Here is a 16,593-nt window from a genome sequence, read left to right on the forward strand (position 1 = left end):
AACGTTAGTGGACCACATTTCACGCCAATTTACCTTACATTTATTCCTTTATATGGTTTCAGGGCACAGAATGAGTGGTGCATTTTTTTGCATGATGCAAAATAGAAACAACAAGAAATGAGAAAATTACAATTCATGTCAGAGTCTGAGTATGTTAACATTTGCATTCATCTCCTCTAAAGTCAAGATTTTGCATATGACAGCATCCCAGCAATGATGCTTATGAAGGATAGATGTGATAAATTGCAATTATTGTATTATTCAGAGTAGTTCTTATTTTCTTATATGGGTAAGAAAAGTGTCTTAAAGTTCTCCGAGGCTAGTTGTCAGACTTTTTAATTCATATTTCTCAGGGTAGCTTTATTTCTGAAATTCAATTTCTGGACAGGGATGTACCTTAAAGGGTTAGTTCACCCAAAAATGAAAATTCTGTAATTTATTACTCACCCTCATGTCGTTCCACACCCGTAAGACCTTTGTTCATCTTCGAAACACAAATTAAGATATTTTTGATTAAATCCGAGTGCTCTCTGACTCCTCCATAGACAATTTAATTACCACTGACAAGGCCCAGAAAGGTACTAAAAAAATTGTTAAAATAGTTAGTGTGACTACAGAGATTCAACCTTAAAGGTGCTAAAGAGGATGTTTTGTTTTATACATTTTTGCAATATTACTTGAAACTGTCTTTACTAACTGATAAAAGACTATTTATTAGGTGCACTGAAAGGAATAATATTAATATACATCATCTGTGCACGAGGTAGGGCCTTAAAAACATCAGCCAATCGTTTACGCGATCATCGCGTTAAAGATTGGCCCTCTGGCTTGTCAATCACTGCCATGATTGGCCAAGAGGGCCAATCTGTGCACGTGCACCTAATAGTCTTTTATCAGCTAGTAAAGACAGTTTCAAGTAATATTGCAAAAATGTATAAAACAAAACATCCTCTTTAGCACCTTTAATGTTATTTAGCGACGAGAATTCTTTTTGTGCACAAAAACATAAAAATAATGACTAATGGCTCATTATTATTTTTGTTTTGTTTTTGCACAAAAAAAATATTCTCTGTTTTTACTACTTTTCTGGACCTTGAATGACGGTAATTACGTTGCGTTCTATGGGAGATAAAAAATATTTTGGATTTCATCAAAAATATCTTAATTTGCATCCTGAAGATGAACTAAGATCTTATGGTTGTGGAACGACATGAGGGTGAGTAATTAATGACAGAAATTTCATTTTTGGGTAAACTAACCCTTTAAATATATAGTCAACTCCTGCCTGAATGTATGCGATTGTGTTCATTATAGCAGAAATATAATATTGCAATTTTAATAGTCCCTAATTTAAGAGGGGTTTGAAACCAATTTACAATAACGTTGCGAGAAAACAGACTTTTACTAAAATATGGTCCTTTCATGTGTGACAATAGCCAAAAATACCGGTTTCTATGTCACAATAATACAATAAAACCCCCTGTATGCATGTTTCACCCAATTTTTAGTTGACGTGACACCCTACTTAGCAGGTAATGATAGAGTCTGTGGGAAAATTGACGTTTAAATTGAATAAAATAATCTTTTTCTTCTGTTATACACAAGATTGCCTATATCACAGATGCCCAATGTATTATTGCTTATAAAGCCATCACAATAAATGACACACCATCAGCAGATTTCTGAAATTACAAGAGAGGGCAGTCATCAATCATGACTCTCCATTCAAATATTCTGTTGATTTCTCCTGTGTATTTCCTGCAGCATAACAGGGCACATTTGTAAGGATCATTAAGTTAGGAAATATTAATTACAAAAACAATCTCCTCATGCTATTTTTTGAGGAAAAAAGTGTGTCAATAAAATAAATCTTTCTTTTAGCTCCCCCTACTAAACCCGACTGTCTACCTGTCAACTCGCTCTGTGTTTATTTGTATCTACAGGCACATCAACAAGATGGAGAGCGATGAGAGAGAGACGGATCGTCTTGTCCGCTTGAGCGTCTATCTCACAGGCGGCTCCCGCAGGACCCCACATACTTATGGCCTCTTCACTGTCACTTAATTCATTACCGCAGAGGAAGGCAGACTGAGGGGACTCTATTAGACTAATTTTAGAGAAGAGGAAAGATAGACGCTTTCCTAGTGAGTGAGCTGAATGAATCCCTTTCATTAGCACTGAGTGATGGCTCGTCACCGTCACGCCGTGGATGACTGGCATGAGGGCGATGACAGAAACAAGGTGGCGAACGAGCCATTTGTCCATAAAGACGTGTCATTTCAGACAGGGGTGAAGGGAAATACATATGATGAGCTGGTCACTTTAAGAACAGACCTGCCCTGCTCACTCAGAAACAAGACAAACTGCCCTTTTCAAAATGAAGTTAGCCTCCAACACTGCTCGTCTGGGTGCCATATTTGAATAGCCTACCATAAAAAGATGCCAACGGAAAAATGATAAGTAAGCTGATTACCTGTAATCTGAACACCTACTACTAGTCCACTACAATGATCTTTTTTTTTTTGAGCTGCCATAAAGTACAGCATACAATGCATTATATTGCTCTAAAGCCATACAGTAGCTCATATGCTCATATAAACATCCCTATTCATAATATGGCAAAAACTTCTTCAGGTTACATTACTCAGAAGTGCTATTTGCACCACACCAAAGAAGAAGAAATTGTGCACAACTTAATTGGTTCTCATCTGTTACATCAACAATGATTGACTATGCGCAATCTGAAAACAACCGTATAACTTCAGAGAATGTGGAAAATAGCACACTTTTTAAATCATTTTTTTTTTCCTCATTCAGTTCTCATGGGAAAATGGAAGCAAAATAATTAGGCCTACTCATGTGTTTCATAAAAGAACAAAAAGCATGAGAGCAACATCAGGGAGAGAAAATGATGACAAAACTTTAATTTTTGTGCTACACAGTTTGGTCAAAAACGTTGTAACTGTCCAGAAAGCATGTATGATGAGCTGAAATTGTAGGACCTACAGATATATATCTGTAATTTGAACAGCATGAATAAATATTACCCTAATCAAACTAATTTGTCCTAATCAAATTTGTCTACAAATTTTCTTGTATCAAAATAAAACATGTATGTGGGTCACTGACGAATAAGGTTTTTAAAAGTGTAAAAAAACAATGGAGATATAATTAATTTTTAAGTTTTATTAAGTGTTAAAAATGAGATTATGTGGTTTTTATAATCAATTAGCATGGCTTTTGTCATTTTTTAAAAGATGGACAAAATTTGCCACCAAAAAAGTCATTCGGTTTAACCAAAATTTAAGTTTTACCCAATGACACTTTTGGTTACACCGAGTACCGACTGACGATTTTTTCAAACAATGCTAACAGGCTGATATCTAGATAGCAAAAGGACAATCAAACATTTTACATTTAGTACAAGTTTTTAAAATATTACAACATTTTCCATGTTTCATAGCAGTTCTACCGAATGACCTGATGTTTCGGGACATGCATATAAGCAAGTGAAAATATTACTTTTTCAAATAGTTAAGAGAGAGTTAGTTACTTTGCTTCAGGACCATGTGGTCCTTTGCAGGTGTCTGAATCATGTCACATGACTACATGACTTGATCAAAAATGGTCCCTTTAGTTACACCGAATGACATCAACGGACATTTTTTCTCATAACACAGCAATAATTTTAATTCCATTTTGCACTATGTTGATATATGATGTTATAAAATCATATCAGAATAAAATATATTAATATTTTATATTTTAAGATATTTTAATCAGAAATGAAATGGCTGTATTGGCCTTTGGACGGTTTAACCGAATGATCTTTTGACACATCAAAATCTTTAAAATTCCTTTATATGTACCAAAATATAATTAAAACCTTTTGGATTCAATAAAAGATCGCCAACACTTTACAATAAGGTTCATTAGGTAACATTAGTTAACATGAATTAATAATGAACTGCACTTATACAGCATTTATTAATCTTTGTTAATGTTAATTTTAACATTTACTAATACATTATTAAAATCTTGTTAACATTAATTAATGCACTGTAAACTAACATGAACAAACAATGAACAACTGTATTGTCATTAACTAACCTTAACAAAGATTAGTAAATACAGTAACAAATGTATTACTCATGGTTAGTTCATGTTAGTTAATACATTAACTAATGTTTAACTAATGAACCTTATTGTAAAGTGTTATCAAGAGATCTAGTTGTACTACGTTACCTTACGCACTTTTGATGTCAAATATTTTAAAATTATTATTAAGGCCTTTGGACAAAAAAATGACCCGTCACGTCATTGACCCATTTATTTGCTATGTTTGTTGATTAGGAGAAATGTCTTCATCAATATTTTAAAATTCTGAAATATACTATTTCTGGATGAGCTGTAAAGTAAGACAAACCAACAAAACAGCACAAAATGCATTAAATACATTTACATTACTTACCGGTGCTACTGTTTCCCATCCAAAATTATGTCACTTTTTCGATAATGATGTGATTAGGAATTGCATTTTCTTAGTTAATGGGATTTTCTTCACAAAGACGAAAAAGTGATATTGATATTAATTATACATTGAGAATCTGAATGGAGTAGCGTGTAGCGTAACTCAAGCAAAAAGCTGTCATCTCGCGCCCTCTCGTGTTTCAGAATAAAACAGCGCAACCGTTTCTGCGCATGCTGATGACGTAGGTCATATGCGCCGCTGTTTATGTGAGTTGAATTCATTGGAACTCGTAATATTGTGATACGATCTTTTTAGTGTATTATGGCTCGTTGAATATGTACGCAATTTAAACAAATGGACATTATTTGAGCGACCATTCTGTATTCAAGTTTGAATCTGAGGTATGACGATGACAAAAATGCTAAACTGCTATATAGATTACTGTGTGCCTTAAAACACTTTATGTTACAGGCTGCTTATAATGAGGATAAATGAAGATACATTATTGGAGGGGGAGAAGGTTGTACTGGTACCTTACAATTCAGATCATGTTCCCAGGTATTAATTAGTGGATCCAGTATGTTATCTCGTGTCAGGTGGCTGTAGTCTCAGTTCATTCTAACATAATCTTACAACTGTTTTCAGGTATCATCAATGGATGTGCTCTCCTGAACTGCAGAAGCTGACTGCATCAGAGCCTCTGACACTGGAGCAGGAATATGACATGCAAAGAAGCTGGAGAGAAGATGATGACAGTGAGCTTCCACCTTACACATGCACATTTTTCCTGTTAGTGTCCTGTTAACATTCAAGCAAATGGTCAGTTTTACCCCTGATCTGTTTCTGTTTTCATTCAAATGCGATTTTTCTCTTACAGAGTGCACCTTCATTATCTTGGATAAGCAGAAATGGGCAGATCCGAGTATACCAGAGCAAGAGTGCATGGTGGGAGATGTCAACATTTTCCTCACTGACCCCAGCGATCCTTCCCTGGCTGAACTGGAGATTATGATTGCAGGTTATAGAGGTTGCAGTGATTTTAATACATTCCGATTGACTGTGGTCTGTCAGTAACATTTAGTCATTTTTAGTGCCCTGCTACAGAGGAAAGGGACTTGGCAAAGAAGTAACACGCATGATGATGTGCTATGGTAGGATGAAGTTGATGAAAATATATTATTATTATTAGAAGTAGTAATTACTCTATATATGTACAGTGTTTTTGGTGATTTACCTCTACAGGTATCCATAAACTTGGCATTCGAAAGTTTGAGGTCAAGATTGGTTTGGATAACAAAATCAGCATTGCCATGTTCAAGAAATTTTACTTCAGAGAGGTGAGATTGAATGGACTTCATTTAGGAATTGTTTTAACTCTCAACTTAAAATCTGAATTTCTTTTCTCACACACACACACACACACTATATATATATATATATATATATATATATATATATATATATATAAAAATTAAATAAAAAAAAAAAAATTTGTATTGCATTTTCTTGAACACTTCCACAACAACGTACATCACATATCTGTAACAACACATAATGTACAAAAACATTTAATTAATCAAAAATACAAAAACAGTAATATTGTGAAATATTACTGAAACATTTATCATTATTATCAATTTATCTGATATAGAAAGCTTTTGTAACATTTTTTTTTGGGACAGAAATGAAAGAAATTAATACTTTTATTCAGCAAAGATGCATTAAATTGATTAAAGTGACAGTAAAGACAATGTTACAAAAGCTTTCTATAGCAGACAAATGGTGTTCATTTTAACTTTCCATACATCAAAGAAGAAAAAAATTCTCACAACTGTTTTCAACATTGATAATAATAATATTAAATGTTTCTTGAGCTCCAAATCAGCCTATTAGAATGATTTCTGAAGGATCATGTGACACTGAAGACTGGAGTAATGATGCTGAAAATTCAGCTTTGCCAGCATAGGAAAAAATTGCATTTAAAATATATTCAAATAGAAAACGGTTATATTTCACAATATTGCTGTTTTTACTGTACTTTTGATCAAATATATATATATATTATTATTATCAATGTTGAAAACAGTTGTGAGAATTTTTTTCTTCTTTGATGTATGGAAAGTTAAAATGAACACCATTTGTCTGCTATAGAAAGCTTTTGTAACATTGTCTTTACTGTCACTTTAATCAATTTAATGCATCTTTGCTGAATAAAAGTATTAATTTCTTTCATTTCTGTCCCAAAAAAAAATGTTACAAAAGCTTTCTATATCAGATAAATTGATAATAATGATAAATGTTTCAGTAATATTTCACAATATTACTGTTTTTGTATTTTTGATTAATTAAATGTTTTTGTACATTATGTGTTGTTACAGATATGTGATGTACGTTGTTGTGGAAGTGTTCAAGAAAATGCAATACAATTTTTTTTTTTTTTTATTTAATTTTTATATATATATATATATATATATATATATATATATATACACACATAGGGTTTATATATATATATATAAATAACATTTTTTTGTCTTTGCAGCTCTCCATCAGTGAAGTATTTCAGGAGGTCACTCTTGGGGTCACTGTGAACGAGGCTTTACAGAAGCATGTGTTTGGAAACATGGACTTCATGCTGCAGAGGGAGTATGGGAAGGCCCGCGACAGTAGACAGGCAACATTCACACCATTATCTCTGTGAATAAATAGCCTTGAAATAGAAATTAGGTTAAAGATTTGTAGAAGGCTTTACTTGAAGAAAAAAGCCCTATGGCGCATCTCAATATGAAATATTAATCGCTCATTGTGTCAAAGAAAGCTGAAGTACCTCTAGTAGGTGACATCTTTTAATGTTTATCGCATTCTTATATTGTATGTGACAAAATATTTCTGAATTTTTACAATTCAGAATTAAATGTGACAGCTCAACACAACCAGACATTCAATACTGTATCATTGTAATTGTTATTATTGTATTGTGATTTTAACCTCTTAAGGCATGGAAATCAAGAAACCATACTGTAAACAAACTCAAATCTAAACCTTTTAATCTGCATATTATTTGCATACCGCATGTTTTAAAAATATTTGTTGTAGAAAAAACAGATATAAATTATATTTGTTATATTTTTGTTGCTTATAATATTATTGTAGTTCTTTGTGAGTATATACAAAATACTTATGAAACAGTTTGTCTTATGTCAGTTATTTGTGTTGTAGTAAATTTATGGCATTTATTATCCTTGCAACAAAAAAAAAAAAAGTCTTGAAAACAAGTTTGTGGTCCATTAATGCTTACAATAAATAATGATACTGGTTTCATGACCTCAATGATGTGTTTCTTTAAAAAGCTGATTCAAAATGATTCCATCGTCCTAGCACAATTTGTTCATGTTTTAAATAAAAACTTGAATAAAGAGCAGGGTTCGATTTTGCTTTTACTACATGTAGCAAAGGGACAACAAACATGTGAGCTAATCAAAATCAATCAAATCTTTTATTATAAGATGTTGTGAAACAGTATTACATAAGACTCCAAAGGTCTCACATGTTATTATTCATTGACTGTTTTTTGAAGTCCTTAGCTCCATTCTCCTTTCTGGTTTTGGCAGTTTAAAGACATACAAGCAGGATTTCCATTCACAGACTGGTCCATAGTTATCATATGGATTATTATAGTTTTTAAAAAGATGCAGCAATGGAAAAAAAAAACAATTCCATAGGAATTTCTGCATACAGGTCTGTGACTTGGTCCCAGTGCGTTGCCTGAAAGGCCCAGATCCGCAGCAAGATGGATCATTATCAGAGACAGTCTTATGTTCTGAGATCAGACATTTTCAGAATGACCTGCTGCACGACCTCCAGACTCTGTGCCCACCTCACGGTCTCCTCAAATTGGACATTGAGTGGAACACAGAATGCCTCCTTCCTCAGCTCAGTCAGCTGACAAACTGCTAATATGCTTGATGCTCCCACAATTAGCAGGAGAAGGAGTTTTAGGAGCAGAGAGAAGAACAGGGAGCAGATGGAGCGCTTGGCTTTGGGCACAGACTCTGACACCGTCTTTTTACCTGTAGTGAAAAAGAGCTTACAATTAAATCATCAAATGCACATTATATTAACATTACTGTATGTACACTACCCTTAAAATGTTTGGGGTTTGTATGATTTTATTTAAAGAAATTAGTATTTTTGTTCAGAAAGGATGCATTAAATTGATCAAAAGTGACAGTAAAAACATTGTTACAAAATATCTATTTAAAATAAATCCTGATAAATGTATCATGATTTCCACAAAAATATTGAGCAGCAACTGTTTTCAACATTAATAATAATAAACAATGTTTCTTGAGCACCAAATCATCATATCAGAATGATTTCTTAAGGATCATCTGACACTAAAGACTGAAGTAATGATGCTGAAAATTCAGCTTTGCCATCACAGGAATATATTACATATTTACTTACATTAATTGAATTTTAAATTGTAATATTTCACAAAAATTACTGTTTTACTGTATATTTTAGCGACCCTAAACTTTTGAATAGTAGTGTAGATTAAAATACATTTTAACATGAAGTAGTGAGTTTATGGTAATTGGAGTCATGTAAGATAAATTGTACCTTGATTTTGAGCAGCTTTCTTTTTCTTTTCTTCTTTCTTCTTTTTCTGTAGTTCTTGTGCAGCAAGAGCAGCCATCTGAGCTTGATACTCCTTTCTCTTCTTCTCTTTCTCTTCTGCTTTTTTCTTTTTCTGTGCTTCTCTTTCCCTGGCCTCCTTTTCCCTCTGCTTAGCTTCTTTTTTCTTTTCTAGTTCTGTAAGGGAATAAAACTAATTATAAACTTAATACATAATTCATTAATAATTAAAAGTATACAAATATAATATTTGAATTAAAAACAATGAACAGTTATGATGTAAAATGTGGAATAAATATTTTACTATACTATGTCTAGGCAAGACAAAAAGGAAGCTAAACCTCTAAAATTCAAAACTAAATTTGCCATGTAACCAAAGTTGAGAGTGGGACATATATCCAAGTTAAACGGCTTCTCGAACAAGAAAAGAAAAGAAAAAAATAGGGCGAAACTTGATTTTGTCCATTGGGATTTGATTGGATCAATGTGGTTTGCTATTGCTGTGATCTCATGTGACTGACAGGATGTCCCGCCCTCACGCCAGTGAACGCTTGCAAGAGAGAGGGGAAGTTATTTTGATTAAAGATTATGAATCTTTTAAAAAAATAATGATGTGAACAGATAAATCATTAATAATAAATGATAATTATTATTTTGTAACATTCCATTACAAAAAAAGGAGAAAAAAATGGTCCATTTTGATTGATTTGATGATGATTACAATGTTGTGCTCAAATAAGAATGTTCACAATATAATTTATAATGTGGGGAAATATGAAAAATTAGGGTAAAAAGACTACAAAATGTATTTAAAGCTGTAGATTGTATGTGATGTATTGGACTCCCTACCTCTCTCTTTTAACAATCGTCGTTCTCTTTCTTTTTCTGCTTCTTCCTGCAGAACCTTCATGTGCTGGAGAACCTGGACACAGACAAAAACAAGTAATTTATGAATATAGTAGTAATAAGTAATAATTTGTGATTTATTTTTTCATTTGGAATTGTTGTAAAACTTTGACTATGTGGTAAAAAAAAAAGCTTATTCTATACTGTAAAATACTGAACTCTTAAAATTTTCTCATCTGAGCACTTTACTCACCCTGGATGCACACTGTTTGCATTGCTTCTCATCCAAGCAATCGCCAGCAGCCTTGGCCAGTGTTGACTCCAAGGGGTTATCCTTCAGATCCAGCCATTTCAGACTCTACAAACAAATTCCGCCCATTAAATAATATTAAATATTAAGTATAACATAATTGAAGTGAAGTGACGTAAAGGCCAAGTAAGGTAACCTATACTCTGAATTTGTCCTCTCCATTTAACACATCCAAGTTGGTGCACACACATTAGGAGCAGTAAGAATTGAACACACACACACACACACACACACACACCCGGAGCAGTGGGCAGCCATTCGCTGCAGGGAGCGAATGGGGGTTAGGTGATACCTTGATCAGGAGGTATTGTGGGTGGAACACATTTTCTACATTTTCCTGCTAGTATTCGGAAATGGAACCAGAGACATATAAGTCTAACTAACGGATTACAAGTCTAACCATTAGGTCACAACTGCCCAGAAAATGGAATGATTTAATATTACAGAGGGTGTTTGCAGCCATGACATCCCAAACCCACCTTGAGTTGTGAGAAGCCGACGGGAAGCTGTTTCAGTTTATTGTTGTATAAATCCAGGTGCTGGAGATTAATGAGTTGTCCGATTTCTTCTGGTAAGCAGACGAGCTGGTTCTTGCTCAGGTCAATTTTGATAAGGTGAGTCAAGCTACAGAATTCAGGCTGGTGAAGTAACAAAAACAGCACAAATAAAAATAAAAAAATAAAATATTTCAGATAATCCAGTTGTTGTTGTTTTATTATTAATAATATCATTTACAGTTGTTACTTACAGTCAGGGTTGTTAGATTATTACAGGACAGATCCAGAAACGTTGCCTTAGGTAAGGCAGCCTGCACAGAAACCAATGCTTTCAGTTTTAAATTTTTTCACACACTTTGCCCACAGATAGACTGAATGAATACAATAAAGCTAAAGAGGAGGATTAACCTTTCTAAAACAAGGTACACTCATGATAATGGGAAAGTTAAACAACTTACCAGCTCCTTGACTGGCACTTCTGTCAGGTTACTGAGACTCAAATCAAGCTCATTGCCATCAATTTTGTCTTTAATGTTTTCAACTTTGCCTTTAATCATGTTGATGCTCCTCACTGGACACTGAATAAAAATACGTATGATTAGCAATCAATGATACTAACGTTGACAGCTAAGTTAGACAGTAAGGGCAAAATAGAGTTTCCATTGCTAAAGTTAACGTAAAACAGCAGCGTTCTGATATGTCTAACTTATGAATTAAAGTTATTACCTTGCCACAGATGCTAAGAAACAGTCCAGACCCACTGCAGTGGTGTAGTTGAATACAGTGAGTTCACAAAGATTTCGCACTGCAATGGATGAAAATCCACGTCATTGCTCGCGCGTGCCAGGAGTCGCAGATGACAGCGTGTCTCGTCTCTGGATATACGCCCGCTGTGAGCGCCATCTAGCGTTTGGAGGTCATTGCCACTTATATTCTTCTTTTCCGAAATTACAGTTTTTTTCTGAATGCTTAAACCTAACCCTGATTCTTATAGCACAATTTCTAAAACTATTAATACTTATAGCAAAACCACTCACTGAGTTTGCAAAACTAAAAGCATAAACACTGCTTTGCACTCCGTTTGCAATTTTGTAACACACACTTTGCAAAACTGTAGGTACAATCCACTGCACATCACTCTTTTTGCGGAACTGTAAACATAACTCACTGCTTTACACTCAATTTCCAAATGATCAACACACTCCTAGCAAAACTATACACATGTATGGCTATTATTTACACTATTTTGCCAACTGTCTGGTACACTGTCACATGTGAAAATTGTTTTAGATACTTAGTTCACTTTGTGATCAGCCTAAGCACTATAAATAAGCCACAGGTAAGCTGTCCGTGTGGAGTACAATGGAGGGAGCAGGAAGAGTGAGAAAAGTGAGAATTAGAGGAGGCCGAAGAAAAGAGGACATGGAGGTGAAGAAGTAGGAGGAAGAGGACACAGAGGTGAAGCAGCGAGAGGGAGAGGATGACAAGGACAAGGAGGTGAAGTTAGAGGAAGAGGACAAGGAGGAGCAAGAGAAGGATGAGGAGGGGGAAGAAGATTAAGAAATAGAATTACTGATGACATCAGAGCTACAATAGTGGACCATGTAATTATCCATGGAATGACCCTGAGGGAAGCTGGCCAACGGGTTCAGCCTAACTTGAGCCAAGGACATCATAAGGACATTTCGAAATAAGAATCGGTTAGTACAGTCACTTTGCACTAAGTTTTGCAGCACTGCCATACTCTAATAAGAAATAAACAATACCATACATGTTAAAATACTGAAATTGTTACTTTACAGACGTCCAGATGCTGGGGGCAGAGGAAGAATGTTCACTGCAGAACAAGAGACCCATATAGTCAATATGGTGGTTGCCAATAATTCCATAAGGCTACGAGAAATTCAGCAGTGCATAATTGGGATGAAAACATACACAATGTAAGCATTTCTGTATTAAGTCGTGTACTTGACCGCAACAGAATCCGAATGAAACAAATCTACAGAGTCCCTTTTGAAAGAAACCGTGAACGTGTAAAACAACTGCGATATGACTATGTGCAGGTAAGCTATAGTATCATTGGTACTGAATCTGGAAGTGCATACTGTAGTACTGTGCATGAGCCTGCTGTGCTGCATTTGTTTTGTCTTGTCCAGAGAGTGATGGAGCTAGAGGCAGATGCCATGGGTCATGAGCAGCTTTTTGTGGATGAGGCAGGTTTTAACCTGACTAAAACAAGGAGACGTGGCAGGAACATTATTGGACACCATGCCATAATCAATGTCCCAGGACAACGTGGTGGTAACATGTGTGCAGCTAAGTCAAAATGGTGTTGTTCACCATCATGCAACCCTAGGCCCATATAACACTGCTCACAGTATTACATTCCTGGACACCTTACATGGCATGCTCACTAATGTTCAAAGACCAGAGCAGACCAGATACGTCATCATATGGGACAATGTTAGCTTCCATAGGGCTGCTTTGGTCCGCAACTGGTTTACAGATCACCCACTCTTACAGTTTTTTACAGACGCTAGGACACATTTCTCAATACTTAGGTCACTTTTGCAAAACTCTTCACACAGTGAGCACAACAGAAGTCTATGTGGGCTAAACTGAGGATCAATTATCATTGTTTTGGCACAAAATGCATTCAATGACTACATCTCTCAAATTTCATGAATTCTTTTCTCACTCAGACACAACAACTGCCAAAACTCTTTGTATGTACAGGCCTGTTTTCAAAACTGTTAAACTTATGTTCAAAACAATAACATAATACAAATCTGAATAAGACAGCAATTTGCTACATTTCTACAATAATATTTTAATGAAATATATTTTAAATCTTAAAATTAAATGCTATAAAACAATTGAATTGTATCTGTATCAGTGGATGGTGTGTATACAAATTCTTGTATTTTGAAATTACTAATTAATAAAAATAAATAAACTACATAAAATGTAGACGAATTCTGCATCATGTCTGATTTATTCCAGTAACATATATTGCAATGAATTATAAACAGAAATGTGTCCTTGTTTTACACAAGAAAACGTTGTATAATGCTACATGTTGTTAGTGTTTTTTAGCCCTTTACAACTGCCCGCTCGACCAAATGGTAGAGCACATTTTGAGTCACTATATTTCACTGAGAGGAGTAGCTAACTTAACTCAAGCTGATTGAGCCATCTCTACCATCTGGTTGAGGTATGTTATGCCACAAAAATCCACTGTCAATCAGAGTGTCAATCAACAGCACTTGTTACAACACTTCCTCAAACATGGATGTCAGAAACAAAGAAATCACTCCTGCCATGTGAACTGTTATTGGTGAAAATTTGCAAGGTAAGCAAATTTTTGTTGACATATTACACTGTAAGACTAAGAGCCCTAACTTTACAAAACTATAGTGATGGGCAGAGCGAGGCTTCGTGAAACACTGAAGCAGTTGAATCAAATGTGCCGTGATGTTTCGAGGCTTCGAAACAATCTGACACCCGACTCCACGGTGACACCTAGTGGTCAGAACAGTGTAAATGCAACAAAACTCACACTAAACATGCAGTAAAAACACCTTTTACAAATCTATTGCAAATGTTTTATTGAGAGTAAAATCAATCAAATGCAAATAACTAATCATCTAATAAGATTAAATATATTGTGTCTTTATAATATGTTCTTTTATCAATTTTCAAGGCTCGTTTCTCTGTTCCATGGCTCAAGCTAAACAGGCAAATAAGAGATTAATAACTACCATTATTTATTTTGATTATTCTAATGTCTAATTAAAACATCTACAAATTTATAAAACTGATCAGAGATCAGGTAAAACCCATAGACACTTTTTCAACAGTTCTCAGTGAATCTGCATGATTCATGGGTTAACTTTATCATCGCCCTCTACCGGTGAACCACTGAAATTTCAAACTTTTGAAATGTTTCGAAACAGTGATGACGTAATGAAGCCTTGTTTACTAAAATCACGTGACTTTGGCAGTTTGATACACGCTCCGAATCACTGATTCAAAACAAATGATTCATGAAGCTTCGGAGCTTAATGAAGCACGTGTTTCGAAATCGGCCATCACTACAAAATTATGTTTCTTGGTGCTATGAGAAAACTTTAGTATGTTTCAAATAATTTTTCAAAAACATGCTCAACCAAACGGTTGATTTGTCACTTAAAGGTAAATGCAGAAAAGCTAAGGTAATGTTTTCAGATCATCCATTTCTGCAGTCAGAATGGACTATTTGCTGAGAAATATAAACTTCTGATCATTATTAGCTATGAATATGACAGCTATTGTTATTTCTTCATGAATATGATGAGATAATTTCTTAAATATGTATTTTTTGCCACTTTTGCATATTTTTTGATGTAAATATAAAGAATTCATTGAATTAATGTGTGGAAATCATAATTATCAGAGGCAATTACTTCTTAAATGACATGCTAGTGAACTAACATTACTAAAATTGTAAGAGATTGTTACTTATTTGTTTGTTGTTGCTTTTTTTACAGTTACTAGATGGATGTCAACAGTTTCTATGGTACAAGAACATGCACTCTTCAGGCCCTTGTCCCAGAAAACCCCCCAGATTCTGATGCTGATCTCAGTGATGTTGATGACCCAATAGAGGATCCAAATTATCACCCTGTCTGAGAAGAGAAATGTTCATATGTCAAAAAAGAAAGAAAAATCCTGTTGCACTACCACACGTGATGGCGTTTCTTGAATCATAAAAGCCTAAAATGCCATTATATTACTATCTTTTGCTATTTTGTGTTTAGTTTTTGAATGCAGAAAGAATGTAATGTCTTTATTTTTGTTACTTTTAGTTATTTGTGTTATTTATTTTTGTTTAATGTTAAAAAAACAAGAAAACGTAATTTTCTGTCATAAAATGAAAATCTGAAATATTTTATAGAATATTTCAATAAATAAACAAGATTCAATATATAAAACTATTTTATTTTGATTATGTTTTAAATAAATTAGTATTATAGTTCATATTTTCTGAATTTCATAGTATGTGTATGAATTTTTTTATTTTACCTTTAAGTGCCATCTCAACCATTTGGTAGAGGCCGATATTTTAAAAATTATGGGATGTATTGAAAAAAAATACAGTGAGTGTGGTAAATAGTGATATAATGAGATAAAAAATGCAAACAAAAAAATTTTCAAATGCTTTTTTCTTGGTGGGGCAGTTAAAGGGTTAAGTCATTGTTTTGTAGGTGACAGAGTGTGTTTGTCGGCTGTCAACCTTTGCTATTGCTCTGGAAGAATGAGTTTATTTGAGACCTGGATATTGTGTTTTGGTAGTTGTAGTGCATTTTGAATGTGGAATGAACTGCTTTGCCAAGCTGAAAGTTGGAGAACTGTGTGAAGAGTTTTGCAAAAGTGACCTAAGTATTGAGAAATGTGTCCTAGCGTCTGTAAAAAACTGTAACTGTACTCAACCTCCCCCCATACTCTCCATTCTTGAATCCAATTGAAGAGTTCTTCTCTGCCTGGCGCTGGAAGGTCTATGACCGTCATCCCTATCAAAGCATAGCCCTTTTACAGGCAATGGAGGAGGCATGTGGGGATATTGACCAGGCATCATGTCAGGCCTGGAGACGGCATTCCAGAAGATATTTTCCCCGGTGTCTTGGACTAGAGAACTTTTCATGTAATGTAGACGAAATTTTGTGGCCGGACCCAGAGAGACGACACGATGTAGACTTAATTTTTATATTTATTTTTTTCTCAGTGAAATTACTATTTTGTGTTTTGACTTGGAAAAAAAACACTTGTGTTTGTTTTGATGTGTGTAAATA

At 34.4% G+C, this 16,593-nt stretch overlaps 2 protein-coding genes across 3 annotated transcripts; one reads left to right on the forward strand and one right to left on the reverse strand.

Moving 5' to 3' along the window:
- The first annotated feature begins 4,685 nt into the window (after window positions 1-4,685).
- nat9 (N-acetyltransferase 9) lies at window positions 4,686-7,845 on the forward strand. Of its 2 annotated transcripts, none has more exons than XM_067368962.1 (7): window positions 4,686-4,737; window positions 4,943-5,029; window positions 5,117-5,226; window positions 5,349-5,489; window positions 5,563-5,622; window positions 5,714-5,808; window positions 7,014-7,845. In XM_067368962.1, coding segments are annotated over exons 1-7 (654 nt in total). In that variant the 5' UTR covers window positions 4,686-4,735; the 3' UTR covers window positions 7,173-7,845. The 2 variants fall into 2 exon arrangements, with proteins under 2 accessions (XP_067225063.1, XP_067225064.1); XM_067368963.1 differs by having other exon boundaries at window positions 4,704-4,872; window positions 7,014-7,844.
- A 101-nt stretch (window positions 7,846-7,946) lies between these two features.
- Window positions 7,947-11,634, reverse strand: lrrc59 (leucine rich repeat containing 59). The gene is made up of 8 exons (XM_067368961.1): window positions 11,489-11,634; window positions 11,221-11,340; window positions 11,014-11,073; window positions 10,745-10,903; window positions 10,209-10,313; window positions 9,959-10,031; window positions 9,095-9,286; window positions 7,947-8,541 (listed from the first exon to the last, which is right to left on the reverse strand). The coding sequence occupies exons 2-8, from the start codon at window positions 11,317-11,319 to the stop codon at window positions 8,285-8,287; spliced, it is 945 nt and encodes a 314-aa protein (XP_067225062.1). The 5' UTR covers window positions 11,320-11,340; window positions 11,489-11,634; the 3' UTR covers window positions 7,947-8,284.
- Between the last annotated feature and the right edge of the window lie 4,959 nt (window positions 11,635-16,593).

Source organism: Chanodichthys erythropterus, chromosome 19 (assembly GCF_024489055.1).
Source record: "Chanodichthys erythropterus isolate Z2021 chromosome 19, ASM2448905v1, whole genome shotgun sequence".
NCBI lineage: Eukaryota > Metazoa > Chordata > Actinopteri > Cypriniformes > Xenocyprididae > Chanodichthys > Chanodichthys erythropterus.